At 36.4% G+C, this 20,425-nt stretch overlaps 1 protein-coding gene across 1 annotated transcript; it reads left to right on the top strand.

Annotated features, from left to right (window-relative positions):
* Nucleotides 1–51: 51 nt before the first annotated feature.
* On the top strand, nt 52–18,740 carry PGRMC2 (progesterone receptor membrane component 2). Its single transcript, XM_060654201.3, has 3 exons — nt 52–515; nt 15,765–15,920; nt 17,043–18,740. Exons 1-3 carry the CDS (start codon nt 98–100, stop codon nt 17,138–17,140), a joined length of 672 nt encoding a protein of 223 aa, XP_060510184.1. The 5' UTR covers nt 52–97; the 3' UTR covers nt 17,141–18,740.
* The last annotated feature ends 1,685 nt before the right edge of the window (nt 18,741–20,425 follow it).

Genomic DNA, 20,425 nt, shown 5'->3' with positions numbered 1-20,425 from the left:
CATGTTATTGGCTGAGAGGCCTCAGATGGGCGGGGTTGGCCGTGGGGTTGGGGAGGGCAGGGGGCGGGGAGGAGGAGGAAGGCGCTGGCGGGCAGTGATGGCGGCGGGTGATGGGGACGTGAAGCTAGGCACCCTGGGGAGTGGCAGTGAGAGCAGCAGCGACGGCAGCAGCGAGAGCCCAGGCGGCGCGGGAGCGGCAGCAGAAGGGGGCGGCTGGGCAGCAGCGGCATTGGCGCTTTTGACGGGGGGCGGGGAGATGCTGCTGAACGTGGCGCTGGTGGCGCTGGTGCTGCTGGGGGCCTACCGGCTGTGGGTGCGCTGGGGGCGGCGGGGTTTGGGCGCCGGGGCCGGAGCCGGCGAGGAGAGTCCCGCTGCTTCTCTGCCTCGTATGAAGAAGCGGGACTTCAGCTTGGAGCAGCTGCGCCAGTACGACGGTTCCCGCACCCCGCGCATCCTGCTCGCGGTCAATGGGAAAGTCTTCGACGTGACCAAAGGCAGCAAGTTCTACGGCCCGGGTGAGGAGGAGTTGGAAGGGGGGGGGGGGGGGGGGAAGACCTCCTGTAGCTCAAGTGCGACCCTCTTCCGATGGTGGGTGCCCCTAGGCACTGGGTTGGTTTGCCCAGCTTTCTCGATGTCTGAACCCCTGCGCCCTGGCTGCTGCACCTGGGACGGCCGGCCCCACACACAACCCCAGCAGCGGGCACTTACAGCTTTCCACCCCCCGAAGTCGGTGTTTCAGTGTTGGTAGCTCTCAGCTTTCATCTTTCTCTCATCCCTCCACGAAGCCTTTTCTTGTGCTGAATTTTTCAAAATACTTTTAGTTGTCGCCTGTCAAGCTGGCCCATAACCTTTTCTGAGCTTTCTGATTCCTGGGATAGGTGGGGGCAGGAGGGAGGGGAGATGTCTAAAGTACGGACCTGAAGTTGTGCGCCAGGTAATTCACAGCTTTCCTTTCTTTACTCTTTTTAGCCACTGATCTCCCTTTTCCCTCTACCATTCCCCATAAGGCCACGTTTAGGTACACGTAGTTACAAGTTCCTACCGTTTAGCTTGTGAAGTCTGGGCATATAAGCAACATCTCAGATTCTTTTTCTTTAAACCAGTTTTAGTATGGAGCCACTTTCCAAGATTAACCATGTATGTAGGATGTAGACAGACCAGAATGTAGATCTTAATAAAGACTGGCAAAGATATTCTCCCTGAGTTTTGGAGGTGGAGCTCAGATACCCCAGCAGGCGGGCCTGTCTGCTTGCTTTCTTTCTTTCTTTTTTTTCTTTTTTTGATCGTAGGAAGGCAAGTATTCAAATACATGTTGATAATGACTTACTGTGTTTTCACTGAGCAGAAAAAACTTAAAAGCTATAAATCCACACCCCAGTGCAAGGTTTCTGCAAGTTAAAGGTTTTTAAAACTTTGCTTTCAGAGAACCGTGTATGTAGGGTCATTGGGTTAGAAACCCTTCTTTCTTCCATGTAGTTACAGGGTACATTTCAGATTATGCTAATAAACTTCAGTCAGACTCATGGAACCTGTTGGTATACAATAAAATTGAGCAACATTGTACATCCTGGTTATGTAGTAATTAATTCTAAGCTTAAAAAAAAAAAAAGTGACTACAATAAAAAATAAATAATAAAATTAGGGACCTAGAGTGACCTGTTATTCGAAAGAGTACATTCAAGCCTTAAAGTTAAGGGGGTTGGCAAGTCTAAAAACAAGTTGGTTTCCTTCTTGATTTAATCTGTTAGTACAGGAGATTTATTGGTACTTGTAAATATATACTTTTGGTTTTAGTGTTTGATGGCTGGAATACATCTTAAAGTGCTTTGGTTAAGTGAAATAGGAATAAGAAATTGGAGATTTTATGTGTTAAACTATTTAATTGCTTAGTTGCTTGTATTTTTGTGTGTACATCTACATTGAATTTAATTAAGTCATAGGTATCTTATAAAGTATTTGCTTCTGGTTATGTAAATATGAATAACAGTTGTCTACCTACTTAACTCAGCTAAAACAGTTAATACTTTTTCTTAAGAATATGAGGGACAAGAAAATAGAGCCAAAGTAAAGTAACTAAACGGACAGACCAAATTAGTTAATTTTTTTTAAATCAAGGATTTACACAATATTTTGTATCTGAAGTTTTTTCTTATTAATATTAAAAAGTGTATGCAGTGATTAGAAATTGTGTACAGTTTTAGGTTTTTAATGTAGAGCTTACCCAACTAAAAGACCTGCTTTTGTAGCCCCTATCTAAACTGACAACGAAACAAAGTGTTAGTGCAAAGAAGCGTATTAGTCCTCACACATTATGCTTTGCCACTATCTGCAAATAGCTAGGAAAGGTTGTCCTGGACATAGTTTAGCAGCCTCCAGTGGCAAATGTTCTGCAACAGAAATTAAAAATTAAGAGTCATAGATATAATGTAGATAGCCTTTGTGCAGTTTGAGCATTAAGGGGCTTCCTAGATAACACGGAGAAACCACTTTTAGGTTGGCTTCCACCAGTTCCCAGGTCCTGATGAACAGCCTAAGAGTAATTAGTTATTTTATTCTAAGTATTTATTGTTCAACCTAGTAGAGATGTTTGGAACGTTGTGTTATGGAAAGGAACCTTGAAAGTAGACAGATCACCTATGGGCTTGAAATATGTTGACATTTCACATTAACAGATGTAGCACTTTTTCTAAAAGTCTTGAAGCCAAATTTCAGATATAAGTTTATTTTGGGTTTTAATTTTTATTTTCATCTTCAGTCATCTGAGCACTTTGAAGCAATTTTAGCCTGACAGTCTTAGGGCTAAGGAGCCAGAAAACCTCATTTCTTTGCCTAGCCAATATCTGCTCCCATTTCACAATAATAGTTTTAGAGTTAAAGATTTTTTATTTCGTGAGGTTTTTCTATGTTGAAAAATTCTATGTTGAAAAGTTCTTAGTCATTTTTAAAGTTCAAGTTCTTAAAATATTATTGACAATTTAGTGGAGTAAACACATGTTGGCAAACAACTGGCATTAACTACATTTGTCAGCATTAAATTTAGTAACAGTTCAGGCACTTGGCCAGCATGTGAGGAAAGTGGTCAGGTAAGAAACAATGCATATGGGAGGAGAAAGAAAGTAAGATTTGTTAAGCACCTACTACATCAGATCCATTAATTTGTCATCTCCATGTTACTTCAGTGAGGTTAGTAAGTATTCTTGCCCTCAGATGGGGAGTCTGAGGTGCAGATGGGGAGTCTGAGGTACAGACATGGCATTCAAATCCAGGTACATTTGACCACAAAGCCTATCTATACTAGTTCAGGTAAACTACATAATGGGATAAACTTGCAGAGAATCTTACTGTTGTTTTGATACCCTCTCCAGGGTCCCATAAGGATCTAAAGCCTCAAAGAAACACACTTTCATGGCTGTATGTTTTGCTGTCCAATATGGTAGCCACAAGCCAGATATGGCTTTTTAATTTTAAGTTAATTAAAATTAAGTATAATTAAAATTGAGTTCCTCCATCTCACTGGCCACATTTCCATTACTCAGTAGCCACATGGCTACCATATTAGTGCACTTTATAGAGAATTTCCATCTTACCAAAGAGTTCTTTTCAACAGCATAGATTCTAGAGGTCAAGGGAGGAGGAGGAGGAAACTCCATTTATTGAGCTTATTATCTCATTTAATTTTCAAACAGCCCTAGGAGATACGTAATTTTCCCATTTTACAAATGTGGAAACTGAAACTCAAGGAGGTTTTACTCAAAATCACCTACTTAGTGGCAAAGCTAGAAATCAAACAGTAAAATTGACTTCACATGCCATCCCATCCCATTGTATCACAACAAAATACAATTTCACACATTTCTAGAGTCATAATAGAGTAGGAAGACTGGAATAGATAGTATAATTTTAAATAACTTGATTAATATTACTACAGTGAAATTCTACCAAAATAGTGTTTTTGTTTATTCTTTAAAATGGCAAACAATTATACAGTTGTATAATTTGTATAATAGTTTATTCTGCATTTCTGAAATTTAAATATATGGCTTTCCCCTTATTCCGTATAGCATTTTCTTTGACACAGACCAAAGCTGTATTTTCTCCAACTTCCCTTTAAATTCCACTGGAAAAGAAAAAGTCATATATAAAAGAAGTACCCCCATGAAAGGGGCACATGTACCTTTCAAGTGATTTTCCTCCTTTTTAAATTTTATCTTCAGTATGCTAACTTTTATTTATAGTTTGCAAAATTACAGTTGAAGCAAGAGTTGCAGCATATTGACTAGGCTCAACCTGACCTCTTCCTTCGTGGATATCCTATTCACACTATCAGCTATCATCCCAGCTACTTGCTTTGAAGCCAACTGGGTCTGTTTGGACTAATGGCCATACACATCCATTACCTTTCAGTAAAATAAAAGAATCAGCTAAGTTGTCTAATGAATTTTGATACTCTGCTCAAATTTATACTAGTTATTTCTATAATACCTACTCTGAGTTCAGCATCATGCCCTTATTTTTAATCTTTGAGGGAATCGTATTTATGTTAAATACTAACATTAAGTATAAAAGGATAGCTGAAAGCCCATATGAGACCAGAATATGTTATTCATGCTGGAAGAAAATAGATTTAGTAACATCTAGAGTTAGCCATTCATGTTCTTTTAATAATTCTTTCAACAATCTGCAACACAGACCACCCCTCCCCTCTGTACGCATGACAGACATCACTAAATAACTTCTCTACCCTTCAAACCTGCATCATCTCAAGATAGCTAAGATAGGATTTCATCTCCATATTAAATACTGAAAAGGAATTGCCTGGATTTCATTACAGTGTTGCTTAAATAAGATGTTGTGAAAAGTGAGTTAACTGAGTTTTCAAAACAGTTGAGTTCCTACCTGTGTGGAAATTTAGGAAAACAGACAATACACTAGCATTCAGTATATAACTATAATTTATAATTAAATATTTTATGAAAGAAATGAATAGGATATGTAATAGAGGGTAAAAAAAGGACTTTATTTAGAATAGGTGGTTAAGAAAGATGTTTTATTTATATTAGTTTATCAAGAAAAGGGGGTTGATATTTAAGCAAAAACCTAAAGGAGTCAGCCATACAAAGATTGGGTGTGAGAATGTTTTGATGCCATCTAGCACTAGATCTAGAACTGATCATATCACATTAATCAGCAGAGAAAGAAACATCCTTAACCTTTACTGATTTTGAGATTTGACTTCAGCCTTTGTTTGGTTAGTATTACCTCAGTGTTTCTTTTTCCACCAGTCTGGTATGTTTTATTATTCCTCTGTAGATAAAACATATAACCACATTTTTTTTCATTGACTGTAATATCAACACTGTCTTTAAGCAGCTTAATCGGTTTATATGTTTTATCATTACTGATATATTTAGATTTCTATCATCTTATTTAGTAATTTATCTTTGGCATATGTTTCATTGCCTCCTTTTATCCACTTTTTTTCCTTCGCAGATTGATTTTTTTAATTCTTCCACTCTTTCTCCCTACTTATTTCGATATATTCTATTAACGATTCTTTTGGTGATTTCCTTAAAGTTTTTGCTATAGACACTATCCTTCTGAAGAACATAGGACTATTAGCCAAACATTTCTCTGTGAATTAAAAAAACTCTAAGACACTTTACTGCTATTTGAGAGAATATTTATTTAATAAATATACAAAACTACCATGCATACAAATGTGGACGGTGTCTCTTGAGATTCTGTAGTATATAGCCATATGTTGTGGCCCTGGTTTAGAAGGCTTTTACTCTATATGGAGTGCCTGGGTGGCTCAGTCGGTTGAGCATCTGACTTCACCTCAGTTTGTAATCTCACAGTTTCCGAGTTCGAGCCCCACATTGGGCTCTCTGCTCTCAGTGCAGAGCTCACTTGGAATCCTGTGTTCCTCCCTCTGTCTACCCCTTATCTGCTTGTGCATGTATGCACACTCTCTCTCTTTGTCTCTCTCAAAAGTAATAAAAACAAAATCATTTAGAAAGCTTTCACTCTAGTCCCTCCCTCATCCTATTTTCTATATTATTTCTATTAGACTTATAGTTCTGTATTTTTTCAAAGTCCTCCCCCAAATTTATTATAGTATTACCTGTTTTTTATTGTCAGCCCTCATTTAAATTTACCAGCATAGTTACCATTTTCTTTATTCACTGTCATTTCTTGCATCTCATTACTTTGTTCAAGGTTCAGCTCTCATTTTAGTGAGGTATGTCCTATAGTTTTTTCATTGGTAGAAAAAAAGTTCTGGGGCACCTGGGTGGCTCAGTCGGTTAAGCATCTGACTTCAGCTCAGGTCATGATCTCATGGTTCATGGTTCAAGCCCCATGTCAGGCTCTGTGCTGACAGCTCAGAGCCTGGAGCCTGCTTCGGATTCTGTGTCTCCCTCTCTCTCTGCCCCTCCCCTGCTCAAGCTCTGTCTCTCTCAAAAATAAATAAGTAAACATTTAAAAAAAAATTGTCTCTATATGCCCTTATTCAGGAATAATAGTATAGGTTTAGTATATAAAATTGTAGATTGACCTTTATCTCAGATCTTCAATAATATTATGCCACTGTCTTCTATTTCTCTTTAAGTGCTTTGGGTAAATTGCATTCCTTTGATTAATCCGTTTTCCCATTTGTCTTTGGAGTGCCGCTCTTTTACTAGGATTTGTCAAGGTGGGGATTTGATTTTTTTTTTTAACATGTGCCACACTCTACTAAAATTTGAGGATGTGTGTCATCCATTTATTTTAGAAAATTTGAACTCATTATCTTCAATTATTGCCTCCCCCATTCTCTTTATTCATTCCTCTGGAACTCTTAGTAGGTACACATTAGCTTTTCATTCTGTCGTTCATGTCTTTTAATCTTTCTTTATGTTCCATCTCTTAATTGCTTAAGAATTTTAGACAAACATACTATAGTTCTTTAATTTGTTTGTATTATTCTGGGGATGCCAGTTCTTATATCTGCTGTATGTGCTCACTCCTCCATGGTGGTTTGTTTCTTCATGTAGTTTATAATTTTTACTGCAAAAACTTGTCTGCAGCAATTACTGTCTTTTTGTTTCTTGGGGTATTTTTTCTATGTTGTTCCTTAAGCCAACTGTATTTTTTGTTTGGTAATACATAGTTAAAATAGAAGAATTTACAGGGTATTAACAAACATATAAGTTGTTTCCAATCTTTTGTTAATACGTAGTGCTCCTGTAAATATTGATGTACATGTCCTTTTACACACATGTGTAAACTTATGAAGTAAATTCCTAGGGGGAGCCGGGGTGGCTCAGTTGGTTAAGCATCCAACTTCAGCCTAGGTCATGATCTCATGGATCATAAGTTCAAGACCTGTATCAGGCTCTGTGCTGACAGGTCAGAGCCTGGAACCTGCTTCACATTCTGTGTCTCCCTCTGTCTTTGCCCCTCCTCCACTCATACTCTGTCTCTCAAAAATAAATAAACATTAAAAAAAATTACTTAAAAAAGGAAAATTCTAGAAGTAAAATGACTGAGACTTAGGTTACAGGATATTTTTTATTTGGGTACTTTATTTCCGAATTGCCCTCCAGAGAAATTGGACCAATTTACACTTCATGGAAATGCCTATTTCTCACTCCTTTGCCAAAAATGCAATATCAAACTTACTGGTCTTTGTCAATCTGAGAAGTTAAAATGGTATCTCAATATTGTTTTAATTTACATTTCTCTTTTTTAGTGAGGTTGGCTACCTTTAGAATTTTGAGTCATTTATGTTTCCTTTCCTACAAATTATGTGTTCATATATTCTTTTCTACAGTTTTTCAATCATGGTATTGGTCTTTTCCTAGAGATTTTAGGTGTTTTTTAAAAAGTGAATCAATCTTAGCTGCAAACATTTTTCCTAGTTTGTCTTTATACTTTATGGTGTTTTTTCTAAGCCACAGAAATTTTTGGTTTTATGTATTCAAATTTATCTTCTTTCTATGGCTGCTGAGTTTCTTTATCATAAGTTACTTAAAGGTTTTTTGCACTAAAAAGGTTATTTTTTTAAATATGTAGTTTTTTAAAGTACTTCTATGGTTCGGGTTTTTTAGTTCCATTTGGAATTTGTTTTAAGATGTGAAATAAGAATTTTTTTTTTTTACAGAAAGCTATGCAGTTACCCCAACACTATTTATAGAATATTTTTCCCCAACACTTGCAGTATTACCTTTACTGTTCACTAAATTCCAATAGCTAATTAAGTCCTATTTTTAATATAATAATTATATAATAATATGGGGCGCCTAGGTGGCTCAGTCAGTTAAGTGTCCAACTTCAGCTCAGGTCATGATCTTGCAGGCCCCACATCGGGCTCTGTGCTGATGGTCAGAGCCTGGGTCCTGCCTGCTTCAGATTCTGTGTCTCCCTCTCTCTGCCCCTCCTCCACTCGTGCTCTGTCTCTATCTCAAAAATAAATAAACTTTTAAAAAAATTATATAATAATATAATCATTTAAGATGCTATTTTTTCACCTTAGACTTCTCATCCTATGAAGGCTGTGTTAAACTCAGTCTCCATTCCAACATCTGGCATAGGCCTGAAGTTTTAATTTTTCAGTCTTCCCTGTCCCCACCCTAAGGCATAAGCGAGGGCCAAGGCCACTGAGCTCAACCCACAGTATTGTTGACAGCCTTCTAGTTTCAATTTCAGAAGCAAGATTGAGTTAAGGAAAGTATTTTACCTGCCTAAAATGGGAGGAGGCCAAACTAGATTCTTTCCCCATTTTATACCAATGCCTTTAAGATTTGCCCAATGTTAAATGTTGGTGAAGCCTCTAGAACCCAGTTATCTTGGCTTCTTGAGAGGTATTCTTTCATTTTCACCACACTACCTTCTCTCTAAAAGTCTTGGGACTTCCTAAATATAAGTATAAAAAATTAATATTTATTACTTGGATTTCATTCAGTCACTTTTACATATTGCTTCATTTGTTCCTAGGCCCGTTGTAATCTTATTTGGAATACATTACTCAATACAACTATAATTAGGTTTGTTTTTTTTTAAGTTGCTTTAGTAATCACAAAAGACTATTGTCACAACAGGCCAGAAAACTAGGCTGTTTATAAACTTTAATGAATTAAAGTTTGTCCCTGAGAGCTATGGTTGTTATACTATGGAAATAACTGAAATATTCATTGTAGAATTTTCTCCTCTTCATAAATACTAATGTAGCTATGTAGTCATTCTAAGAATCACAAAGTTATGTTACATACTTTAGATATTTAGTTCTTCCTGGAATTTTCTGTTCATTGCATTATTCTTTAAAACATTTTCTTACAGTGGCCATATGTTTTTCCTTTTTCAAAAAAATGTTACCCGTTCTACCTGATCATATTAAAGTAAGCAGTTTCAGGATTCACTAACTAGTAGATTTATTGAATTTTGAACTTGAAAAATCTGTGCCACAGTTATGTTAACTCTTAAAGAGTATTAATGAAATCTGAATTCTAGTATAATGTCATTTTGATGTATTTAACATTATCTTTAAAAGAAGAGTTATTTGGGGGCACCTGAGTGGCTCAGTTGGTTAAGCATCTGACTTCAGCTCAGGTCATGATCTCACGGTTTCTGGTTTCAAACCCCACGTCGGGCTCTGTGCTGACAGCTCAGAGCCTGGAGCCTGCTTCAGATTCTGTGTCCTCTCTCTGTCCCTCCCCAGCTCACACCGTCTCTCAAAAATAAAATAAAGATTATAAAATATTTTTTTAATAAAAGATTTATTTTTAAAATGATGTCCTAGAATATTTGTTACATAAGTACATTTAAGAGAAACTGCCTTGGTTGAATTGCTGTTCATTTTTGGTAGCAAGAATTTTCTTCAAATTAAACATCCACTTTTTTTTTTTTTTTTTTAACATTTATTCGAGCGAGAGCAGGGGAGGGAAGGACAGAGAGAGAGGGAGACAGAAAATCCAAAGCAGGCTCCAGGCTCTGAGCTGTCAGCATAGAGCCCAATATGGGGCTCAAACTTATGAGCCGTGAGATCATGACCTTAGCCGAAGTTGGATGCTTGACCGACTAAGCCTCCCAGGCATCCCTGCAAATCCACTTTTATATCAGCATTATATTGTAGTCTATGATAAAGCAACAGAATATAACTCCCTTAGTTATTACTGAGATGTTAATGTAAAAATGAACCCTTAATAGTCAAAATAACATTAGTTTATATAAGCTGGCCTTTATTATTATTTTTTTTTATAAATTATACCTAAAGGCTTAATACCATTAAAATTTGTTTTCCTTGGGTAACTCTATGTTATTTTAGTGTAATAGGTAGCCAAGTATGGTTATCAAAATATTAGAATCAGTAACATTTATGTTTGTTGTGTAAAGGGGTAGTGGAATGGCAGGTATTTCTGGCTTCTCAGATAATGCTTCTGGTTGTATTATAAATGCAGAGAAATGTACTTTAGTTAGACCTCATATCCTCCTTTCTCTGAGCAATGCATCCAATTCCAATTCTAGTTTTTAATGTTATGTTCTTTATGATCTTACAGGAAAAACTAAACCAGTCTAAAAAGACTTTTTCATAAGTTAAATGCTTCCTGAGGGAAGAAGACTGTTTAATATAGTTTAGAGAGTGAAGAAGGATGTTAATCATTGAATCATTCTTTTCTGTTCAAGAGTTAATAAAACATCATTTTGTCTAGAAATAGGCTTGATTTATTAACTGTTGATTCAAGTTTGCTCTTACTAAGTCGACATCTAAAATCAAAAAAAGAATGTGTTTTATGAAGTTTTGTTTTTACATTAATTTAGCATTGAGGTCTCCTTAGAAAAGTTGGCAGAGAATTTTATAAGAGAATGCATTGGTATATATTAATATACTCAGAGATGGAGGATTTTTTGTTTTTATAATGATCATCTTCTCTCTTTTTTATAATTCAGATAAGTTTTATGGTTTATACTCTTAAGTACTTTGAAGTAGATTGACTTTTGCAGGCCAGGAAGATAAATATTACAACAAAATGATAAGAAAAGCTGTTGATGTATATAGCTTTCTTGTTATTTCTCTTTTCTTTTGATTTAATAGGTGTTCTAAAATATCTATTCCCCTGAAATTTTGTAATTAATGGAAATGCTCCAATTTTCAGGTGTCACTCCACCTTTGGGTTTGTGGATCCTCTGTGTTTTCTGAAGGTGGACTATATTTGGAGTAGTTAGAAAAGCAGATGGGGCACTTGGGTGGCTCAGTCGGTTAAGCTTCCTACTTAGGCTCAGGTCATGATCTCACGGTTCGGGAGTTCGAGCCCTGTGTCAGGCTCTATGCTGACAGCTAGTTCAGAGCTTGGAGCCTTTATTCAGATTCTGTGTCTTCCTCTCTCTCTGTCCCTCCCCTGCTTGCGCTGTTTCTCTTTCTCTCTCTCTCAAAAATAAATAAAACATTAAAAAAAATTTTTAAAAAGAAAGAAAAGTGGAAATAGTACTTCCTAAGTCTGCTGGTAATTTTAAGCAAGTCACTGAATGCCTCTGCTTCTGTTCATCTGCCAAGTGAGGAGGGCAAAAATTGTTCCTTTTACTTTGCAAGACTATGAGAGTAAAGTTACGTGCTAGAAAATTCTTTAAATGGTTGACTATCATTTTACATTTGTAGTTCTTTACAGCCTTGATCAGCTTTACTTTTTCTTTTGTGTGTGACTCGTTGCTGTTTTAAGTTTGTCAGCATTAAGGGGATATATAATGTTTATAGATTACTTTGTCATCATTGTCGTTCCTCAAGAAAAAAAAATCACACTGGTTCTATCTATCTGTCTATCGCCTCCATCTCCAGAGAAGCAGCTAGTGCCACAAAGCATGTGGAGTTATGCAAAAAAAATAAATAAACCCACACAACTGCTTTAAGATGAGGGCTTCTTTTCTTTTCCCTAGGGACTATTCTTGCTTAATTTTATTTTTTTATTATTTTTTATGTTTGTTTATTTAAAAAGAATTTTTTTAACATTTATTTATTTTTTGAGAGACAGAGACAGAGTGTGAATAGGGGAGGGGCAGACAGACAGGGGGCATCACAGATTCCAAAGCAGGCTCCAGGCTCTGAGCTGTCAGCACAGAGTCCGACATGGGGCTCAAACTCAGGAACCATGAGGTCATGACATTAACTGAAGTCAGACACTTAACCAATTGAGCCAACTCAGGTGCCCCTAATGTCTACTTATTTTTGAGAGAGAGAGAGGCAGAGAGAAAGGGAGACACAGAATCTGAAGCAGGCTCCAGTCTCGGAGCTGTCAGCATAGAGCCCGACTCAGGGCTGAAACTCACGAACCCTGAGATCATGACCTGAGCCAAAGTCCGACACTTAACCGACTGAGCCACCCAGGCTCCCCTGTTCTTGCTTAATTTTAAAAGTTCACATTGCTCTAAAATAAATAATTCCAGGGGCGCCTGGGTGGTTCAGTCGGTTAGGCGTCCGACTCCGGCTCAGGCCATGATCTTGAGGTCCATGAGTTTGAGCCCCGCGTCGGGCTCTGTGCTGACTGCTCAGAGCCTGGAGCCTGTTTCGGATTCTGTGTCTCCCTCTCTCTCTGACCCTCCCCCGTTCATGCTCTGTCTCTCTCTGTCTCAAAAATAAATAAATGTTAAAAAAAAAATTTTAAATAAATAATTCCAATTTAAGGAAATTTGGATTTTACTGTGTAAATAGAAATAATACTGAATTTCTTTCTCTTAAATGGTTAATACCCTTTTCAATGACAAGTGAAATAGTGGGCAATAATTTGAAGGTTATTAATGTTGACCCATTGTAAAAAGTGTTTCATTTTCTTATATAGAACACAAATTTAAAAGTATAAATTGGTAGCCTAAGTGTATGCTAATAGGAAAATGATTAAATTTTAGGTATAGCCATTCAGTAAGAAAATATTTAACAATTAAATGGTAATTGTGAATGTCACCTAATATTAAGTAGCAATATGGAGAATACTTAGGAACAGGAAAATAGAATAAGAAAGTACTTTACTGGAAGGATTATCTTAATTTTCATGTTAATGTATCTGTACCTATTGCGAATGCCACTTCTGGTTCCGTGCCATGAACTTTTCAGAGTATGTTTCTTATACTCAGTGAACTTTATAGTGCAACGCTTTCTATAATTCAAATTAATTTTCATAAGTTTTTAGATTTTTGTCTATTTAAGTAGATTTTTGAATTCTACACTCAAATGTACAGATACTTTCTGACACATAATCTTCAATTTCCTAAATGCTTTCAAATATGAATATGGGTATAATCATTACTCTGTTTATTTAAAAAGCAAGAAATTTCCAGGCTTTTCTTCTAGTTTACTTCTCATTAGAAAATATTTTGTTTTGTTAACTGAACAGTAAGCTCTCTAACTGACCACTCTGTTGCTCATAATAGTTAAGCTAGTAATTCTGGTTTTACAATTATTTTCTCTAAATTACCTTTGTCATGTATGGATAACTATAGCCTCAGGAAAGAAATTTTTTTCTATTGTAAAATTAGGAATTTTAGAAATCTTATTTATTAGCACTTGATTTTTAAAAAAAAAAATATTTAAGTAACCTCTACACCTAACATGGAGCTCAAAGTCACATATTCTTATGGCTGAGCCAGCCAGGTACCACCTATTACCATTTAAATTTTTACTTAATTTAATTTAGTTTACTGATTTTATTTTAGAGAGCATGAGTGGGGGAGAGGGGCAAAAGGGAGAGAGAGAGATTTTTATTATAAAAAGAATTTTTTAATGAATATATAACCAAAATCAGAAAAAGACCCATTAAGTTCAGAGAACAAACTAATGGTTGACATAGGGGAGGGGGTTGAGGAGATTGTCAAAATAAGTAAAGTGGGGTGACAGGTACAGGCTTCCAGTTATGGAATGAATTCATCACAGGGATGAAAGGTACATCATAGGGAATATAGTCAGTAGTATTGTAGCAGTGTCATATGGTGACAGATGGTAGCTGTACTTGTGGTGAGCACAGCATAATATATAGACTTGTCAAATCACTATGCTATACACCTGAAACTAATATAATATTGTGTGTCAACTCTACTTCAATTAAAATAATAATTTTTTAAATAGCCAGACTACCAGTTACATGAAGTAAAATTTTTTCCTCCATTCCCCAGAAAAGGTTGCCACTGTTAAGTGTTTGGTCTGTATTCTAACTGGTGTTTTTCATGCATATACAAACACATGTAGAATGTGCATACATGTGTATTCTTTTTTTAATTCAAAGCAAATCATGCTATATATATACATATACACACACACATACTCTTCTGAAATGCTGTTTTTAGTTACTCTATCATGGACTTCTGTGTGTGTCTGTACATATAGAGATGTCTCCTTCTTTTTGATAGTTATGTACTATTATTCCATTAAATTAATGTACTGTAATTTAACCAATTTCTTGATATGGAAAATTAGGTTGTTTTGGTTTTGTTATGTGTTTTAAATAACAAGTGTCTTTTTTGTCATAAATTTGAGCAGAGATTTTGCTTACTATAAATGAATCTGTTTAAAGTAAAGGATCAAAATCTAGTTAATCCTTATATATTTTGGAAGAAACTTTCGTTTCTACTTTATGCCAGGCACTGTGCTAGGCATTGAGGATACTGAGATGAGTAAGACAATTGCCACTCTCAAGCACAGACTTTGGGAATGGCTCACTGCTGTCAGCATATAAATCATGCCATTCCTCTCTAGGGAAGTGGTTCTTAATTCCCTGGACAAAATGCTAATCATTTTATGTCAGTCAGAGGAACTGTTCCTATAGCCATGTCTCCTGTTTCCCAAGAGCCGTGACAAATGACAACCATTGTTTAATGACTTTTCATAGTTTATATAGGTAATTGTGAATATATTCTGGTAGTCTGGTGATATTTATTTTGAAAATGGGCCATATTTCTGGTAAAACATTCAGCAAAGACATGTTGAACATCTATGTGTGTTGTGCACTGAGCTAGTCACTGGAGGTGCAAAGATGGTACAGTCTCTGCTCTCATACAACCTACTTTGGATTAGAGGAAGAAAATGTTTTAGATCCACAGTTCACTTGGGTCTTTACCAAGTACTTATCTAGTGGATATTCTGTTTTATTTTTAGATGCCACAATTAATTAACAGAAATCAATAAAGCATTATCTCCCCTCAAACACCCAGTTTCCAAACCTAATTGCTTTAGTTTCCTCTTCTCCCTAATACCTTGTAGTCTTCAACTTTGAATACAAGTTTTGAGGTATCTGAAATTTAAGTTTTAAATTTTCAATGAAAAACTTTATTTTGTTCTAAAGGTAGATCTCCAAGAAGTTTCTTCTCATTGTCTAGTATCTATCTGTGCATGTTTTGAAGTTAAGGCTGTGTACCAAATATGAGTCATTATGAGGTTTCTTTTATTTGACCTTTTCCTTTGAGACATTCTAAAATATTGTTAAGGTTGGGGTGCCTAGGTGGCTCAGTTGGTTAAGTGCCCGACTGCGGCTCAGATCATGATCTCACAGTTCGTGAGTTTGAGCCCTGCAGCAGGCTCTCTGCTGTCAGCTCAGAGCCTGCTTCAGATCCTCTGTCTCCCTCTCTCTCTGGCCCTACCCAGCTCTCCCTCTCTCTCTGGCCCTACCTAGCTCTCCCTCTCTCTCTGGCCCTACCCAGCTCATGCTTTCTCTCTCTCTCTCTCTCAAAAATAAACAAACATTAAAAAAATAATAATAATAAGCAAAATATTGTTAAGGTGATGTCAATAATTTCTTTTTTTCCCCCAGCTGGTCCATATGGAATATTTGCTGGTAGGGATGCCTCCAGAGGACTGGCGACATTTTGCCTAGATAAAGATGCACTTAAAGATGAATATGATGATCTCTCAGACTTGAATGCTGTACAAATGGAGAGTGTTCGAGAATGGGAAATGCAGTTTAAAGGTACCTTCATTTTCTTGGGTTCTTTGGAAGTATTAAATTTATGGCCAAAGAAAGTATATACTATTTCACTTCTTTAAGAAACCTAAGGATATATTTTCATCACCATTATTATTTGATGATAAAAATAGCAAAATTTGAAAATGGTTGTTACATATTAGTTAAAAATCCGTTTTTAAAAATTGACTTGTTACCAACTGTAAGTCTAACAAATTATGACACCTTTAGTCTTATAAGGCTTTTTAAGTAAGACATAGTATTTTTAAATATAGGCTTCTATTTAAAACTGAATTCATTATGGATATTGATACTATAATTTATTCTAAAATGATTTTACTGATCTTACTCTCAAACTATAAAGAAAAAATGTCATTCCCCTTTATTATACCCTCATGGCATCAGTTAATACCTCTTGACAGCTGTGACACTCCAGACAGCTATTTATGTGACCTATACATCCCTTGGAAACAGTTCTGGCTTCTTGGCATTTGAACTGGTTCTACTGTATGAGGTAGTCCTCCTGTCTTCTCCTTCTGGTTTGTCAGTTAATTCACTTAACCTAGTTCAAATTCCTGACCAAGAAATGACTAAATATGTATCACCTTGGACATTATAGTGTTCTAAATTAAGTACTGGTAACCTAAAACAAGGAATATTAACAGAGATGTAAGAAGAGAGTTTGCTAGGAGAAAGAATAATGGTATGACTGGGGCCACACACTGAGTTCTCAAAGAACACAGGATAATGAGTAACAAATGACTGCATCTCATTTGGTTTATTTTCTTGGAGACTACTAGCAGTTGTCCCATTTTCTCCCAAGAATATTTTCTAGTTGGATCTACTTAGCATGATCTCTAAGTGATTCTGATGAAATGTCCTTGGTTAAGAGCTGGTAGAATGGAACACTTTTCCTGGTAAAGCACAGTCCCCAAGCTTTGTAAATTCCCTAATCCTGTTTTCTTTTGTTCAAGCCTTACATGAATACAAAGACCAGCCAAGGTGAGCAATAGGATCAATTTAGCTTATTCGATATAATTTTAAAAGAGGTGAACACCTTCCCTGCTGTGTAATGGAATAGTAAAACAAATTTGATCACTACTGATTTTCTTTTGATGTATTTTTCAGAAAAATATGATTATGTAGGCAGACTCCTAAAACCAGGAGAAGAACCATCAGAATATACAGATGAAGAAGATACCAAGGATCACAATAAACAGGATTGAACTTTGTAAACAACCAAAGTCAGGGGCCTTCAGAACTGCAATTCTTACTCCCTTTCACAGAATGTCCAGCGTCTTTGGGTTTGGTTCACCTGCTGCAAAAAACATTCAACAGATTGTATACAAGCTAAATGAGTCTCACTTTGAAGATTTGAATTCTAGACATTATTTATGCTGCCAACCTCATTTGTTGCAGTTGTTTGTAATGTCTGGTGGGGCTTCATCATCCTGAAAAGGAGGAAACAGGGACTTTTTAAAGAGCAAGAAAGTCACAAGGTTACTATTCCCTCTCTCCCTCCTTCCCTCCCTCCCTCCTATTTTTTTTTTAAATCAAAGACAACCAGATATGTATTTGCTACTTAAGTGTACAAATCTCCTCAAAAACAGCAAGAGATTCATGTGCTGTGTTTTTGTTATAGCTCTGAGGGAGGAGATCTAGGCAGGAGAGGTTGGGGGTGCACATCAATTTGAGTAGTTTAGATTATTGAAACATTAAAATGTGAATTCTCAAACTTTTCTTTTTGGGTTTTGTCAGGGAAAAGGAAAAAACCCTTACTTCTAAGAAATCTTTGGAAATTAGGAGAAGGGATTTCAAGTGGATCTAAGTCAAAGTTAATTCCCAATAGTAAGATCATTTGAAACTAGTTTTTATCCCTTCCCTTCCCCTAGATCAAATCAATATTAATTGTGCCTTATTTCACTTACATAGACTTGAATTATTTTTAGGGAAAGCCCCTATGTGAATTCAGAAGTCATTACAAGCAGCATTGAGACTGAAGTTGGAATATTCTGTTGACTGCAAAACCTTGATGTCATTCTGTGTACATAGAATGTAAAAGGAATATTCAGTGTTACTGCCACATATGTTAATATACACAAACTTAATTAGCATTGTAATGGCCAAATGCATTCCCTCATGCTTTTTCTCTTTTAAAAAAAAATCGAAAATCAAATCAACAACTTTGTCCCCCAACAGCTGCCTAATTTTAGGAGTCTGACCCTCACATCTCATTGGTGTGGGTGCATGGGGCTGTGGTATGGATGTTGTATGGGTGCGTCTGAATGTGTGTGAGAGCGCCTTGGAAAGGACTCTGCAGATACTGTAAATACCAGTACCATTTTAATAAAGCATGTACAATAAACCAAAATAAGCTTGAGTTGGACTTTATATATAAACTGGAAGCCCAGTGCATTATGATATGGTAGTCAGGATTATGCATTTGATTCAAGATAAGGAAAAGTCTTGGAAATGAAAAGCAGGCACTGGTTAACCAACTTGTTGTACACATTGTACCACATTCACTGTAACTTTAGGAAGAAATTCCACTTTGTGGAACATTCTCAAGAGATCTGAGATTATTCAGGTAAGAATTGATATATAAAAATGTACATATTTTGACTTTATATTTTGATGCTGGCTATACTAGAAGTAATAGCACCCGGGTGATAGTTACTGAACACAAAACAATAAAGGGTATTACACTGATAAGTACTGAATTCTTCTATTCATTTGAAAAAGCCCTTATGAAAAGCCCTGCATATTCTGCACATGTCAGTTACTTGATTTCATTGAGACTATTTAGGTTCTTGGTTGCACCAAAAATTTAACAAGTCGCCCGTTAAAGTCACCAAGTTAAAGAAGAGGTTTATTCTACTTTATGAATATAACATATGCAGAAGCCGTCAAAGAAAGGGGAAATTTAAATTGCAATAATAAGCTAAAGTATGAAAAATACTGCATTCTATTATATTCAGTCTTGGGATGTTTTATAGAAAATAATGATCTTCAGCCAAATCTTTGCTGAAGACCGGTTGTAAAGACTGAAGGATATTGGTAAATGCTTTGTGTGTTTTTTATGTAAAATATTTTATAAAATATGCTAACATACATGTCCTCTGTAATAAACATAAATATAAATATGTGTGTGTGTGTGTATGTATATATACATACACACACACACACATACACACACACACACACACATAAGTTTGAGCCTGAAGTTCAGAAATAAATCTGCACTTGTGAATAGAGAAACCCTAAATATCCATGCAGTAAAAATGATGCAGTCTGTTAAGAAAATTGAGCAATTTGTGTTTTGGACTTGAAATAAACTGTTCTATAGACAATTCCTCAATTTCAGTTGAGTGTTTCTCATTCTCAGGTAGTTTGCTTGGTAGTCTTAGAGTAAGGAGATAGAAGCTGTGGTGGTATTCTTGCTGCTGTTTTCCCCTTAGACTCTATTTCCCTAACTTTGCTGATTAGTAGAACCACTTGAAGTACTTAAAATACACATCAGACCAAACCTACTACACACTGAGCCGTAATTGAAAGAAAATGGGTCTCAGACTCTTGCTTTGTTTTGTTTTTAATTTTATTTTAGAGAGGGAGCACGAGCAGGGGAAAGGGACAGAAGAAATGAGAGAGAGAATCTCAAGCAGGCTCCATGCTCAGCGCATAGCCTGACTCAGGGCTTGATCCCATGACCCCATGATCATGACCTGAGCCAAAACCAGGAGTCACGCTCAATGGACTGAGCCACCCAGGCACCTCTCAGACTTCACTCGTAAGAAGTCCATGGTAATTCTTGTGGTCAGGCACATCTGAGAAACACCACACTAATCATTTCAAGTTATATTGTCCATCTTTGACATCCACTTGAAATGAACTTACTCTTCGATAATTTTAGTCTTGATTTCCTGTATTTGGTTTCATATTCCCTAAAGTTTCTCAGTTACGTATCAGGAGATTCCACATAAAAATCTAATGTGATTTTTTTAAAAGATTTTTTTTATTCAGATTTTTATCTTTTGATAGTATCTCAAAGTTGGCATGTTTCTCAAAATCTATACTGTGTGTACTAGTCAGTTTCTCTCCATTAGGAAACGAACCTATTCAGACAACAGATAAGTTTTTAAAACCTTGACTATGAGGGGTGCCTGCGTGGCTCAGTTGGTTACACGTCCAACTTCAGGTCAGGTAATGATCTTGCAGTTCACAAGTTGGAGCCCCGCATTGGGATCTGTACTGACAGCTCAGAGCCTGGAGCCTGCTTCGGATTCTGTCTACCTCTCTCTCTACCCTTCCCCCACTCACGCTCTTATATCTCAAAAATAAAACATTAAAAAAAAAAACAAAAACTTGACATTAGTGAAGTCTACGTCATGTTTTCCTCACAATAATTCTACCTGCCTTTTTTGAAATCTGCAGACTCCAACACTTACACCGACCTCTACGTATAATCTGAAAGCTAAAGTTAGTATATTGAACCAGTACTGGAGAAAATTGTT

The sequence above is a fragment of the Panthera onca genome, chromosome B1, assembly GCF_046562875.1.
Source record: "Panthera onca isolate mPanOnc1 chromosome B1, mPanOnc1 haplotype 2, whole genome shotgun sequence".
Lineage (NCBI taxonomy): Eukaryota > Metazoa > Chordata > Mammalia > Carnivora > Felidae > Panthera > Panthera onca.
The sequence above is the reverse complement of the archived record's forward strand: the minus strand, read 5'-3'. Positions and strand labels throughout refer to the sequence as shown.

Bases quoted from the DNA above. Each gene is read 5' to 3' on its own strand.
- PGRMC2 (XM_060654201.3), top strand. From the start codon at position 98: ATGGCGGCGGGTGATGGGGACGTGAAGCTAGGCACCCTGGGGAGTGGC. The intron at 516-15,764 runs GTGAGGAGGAGT...TTTTTCCCCCAG, and splicing joins CAGCAAGTTCTACGGCCCGG to CTGGTCCATATGGAATATTT. The intron at 15,921-17,042 runs GTACCTTCATTT...TGTATTTTTCAG, and splicing joins ATGGGAAATGCAGTTTAAAG to AAAAATATGATTATGTAGGC.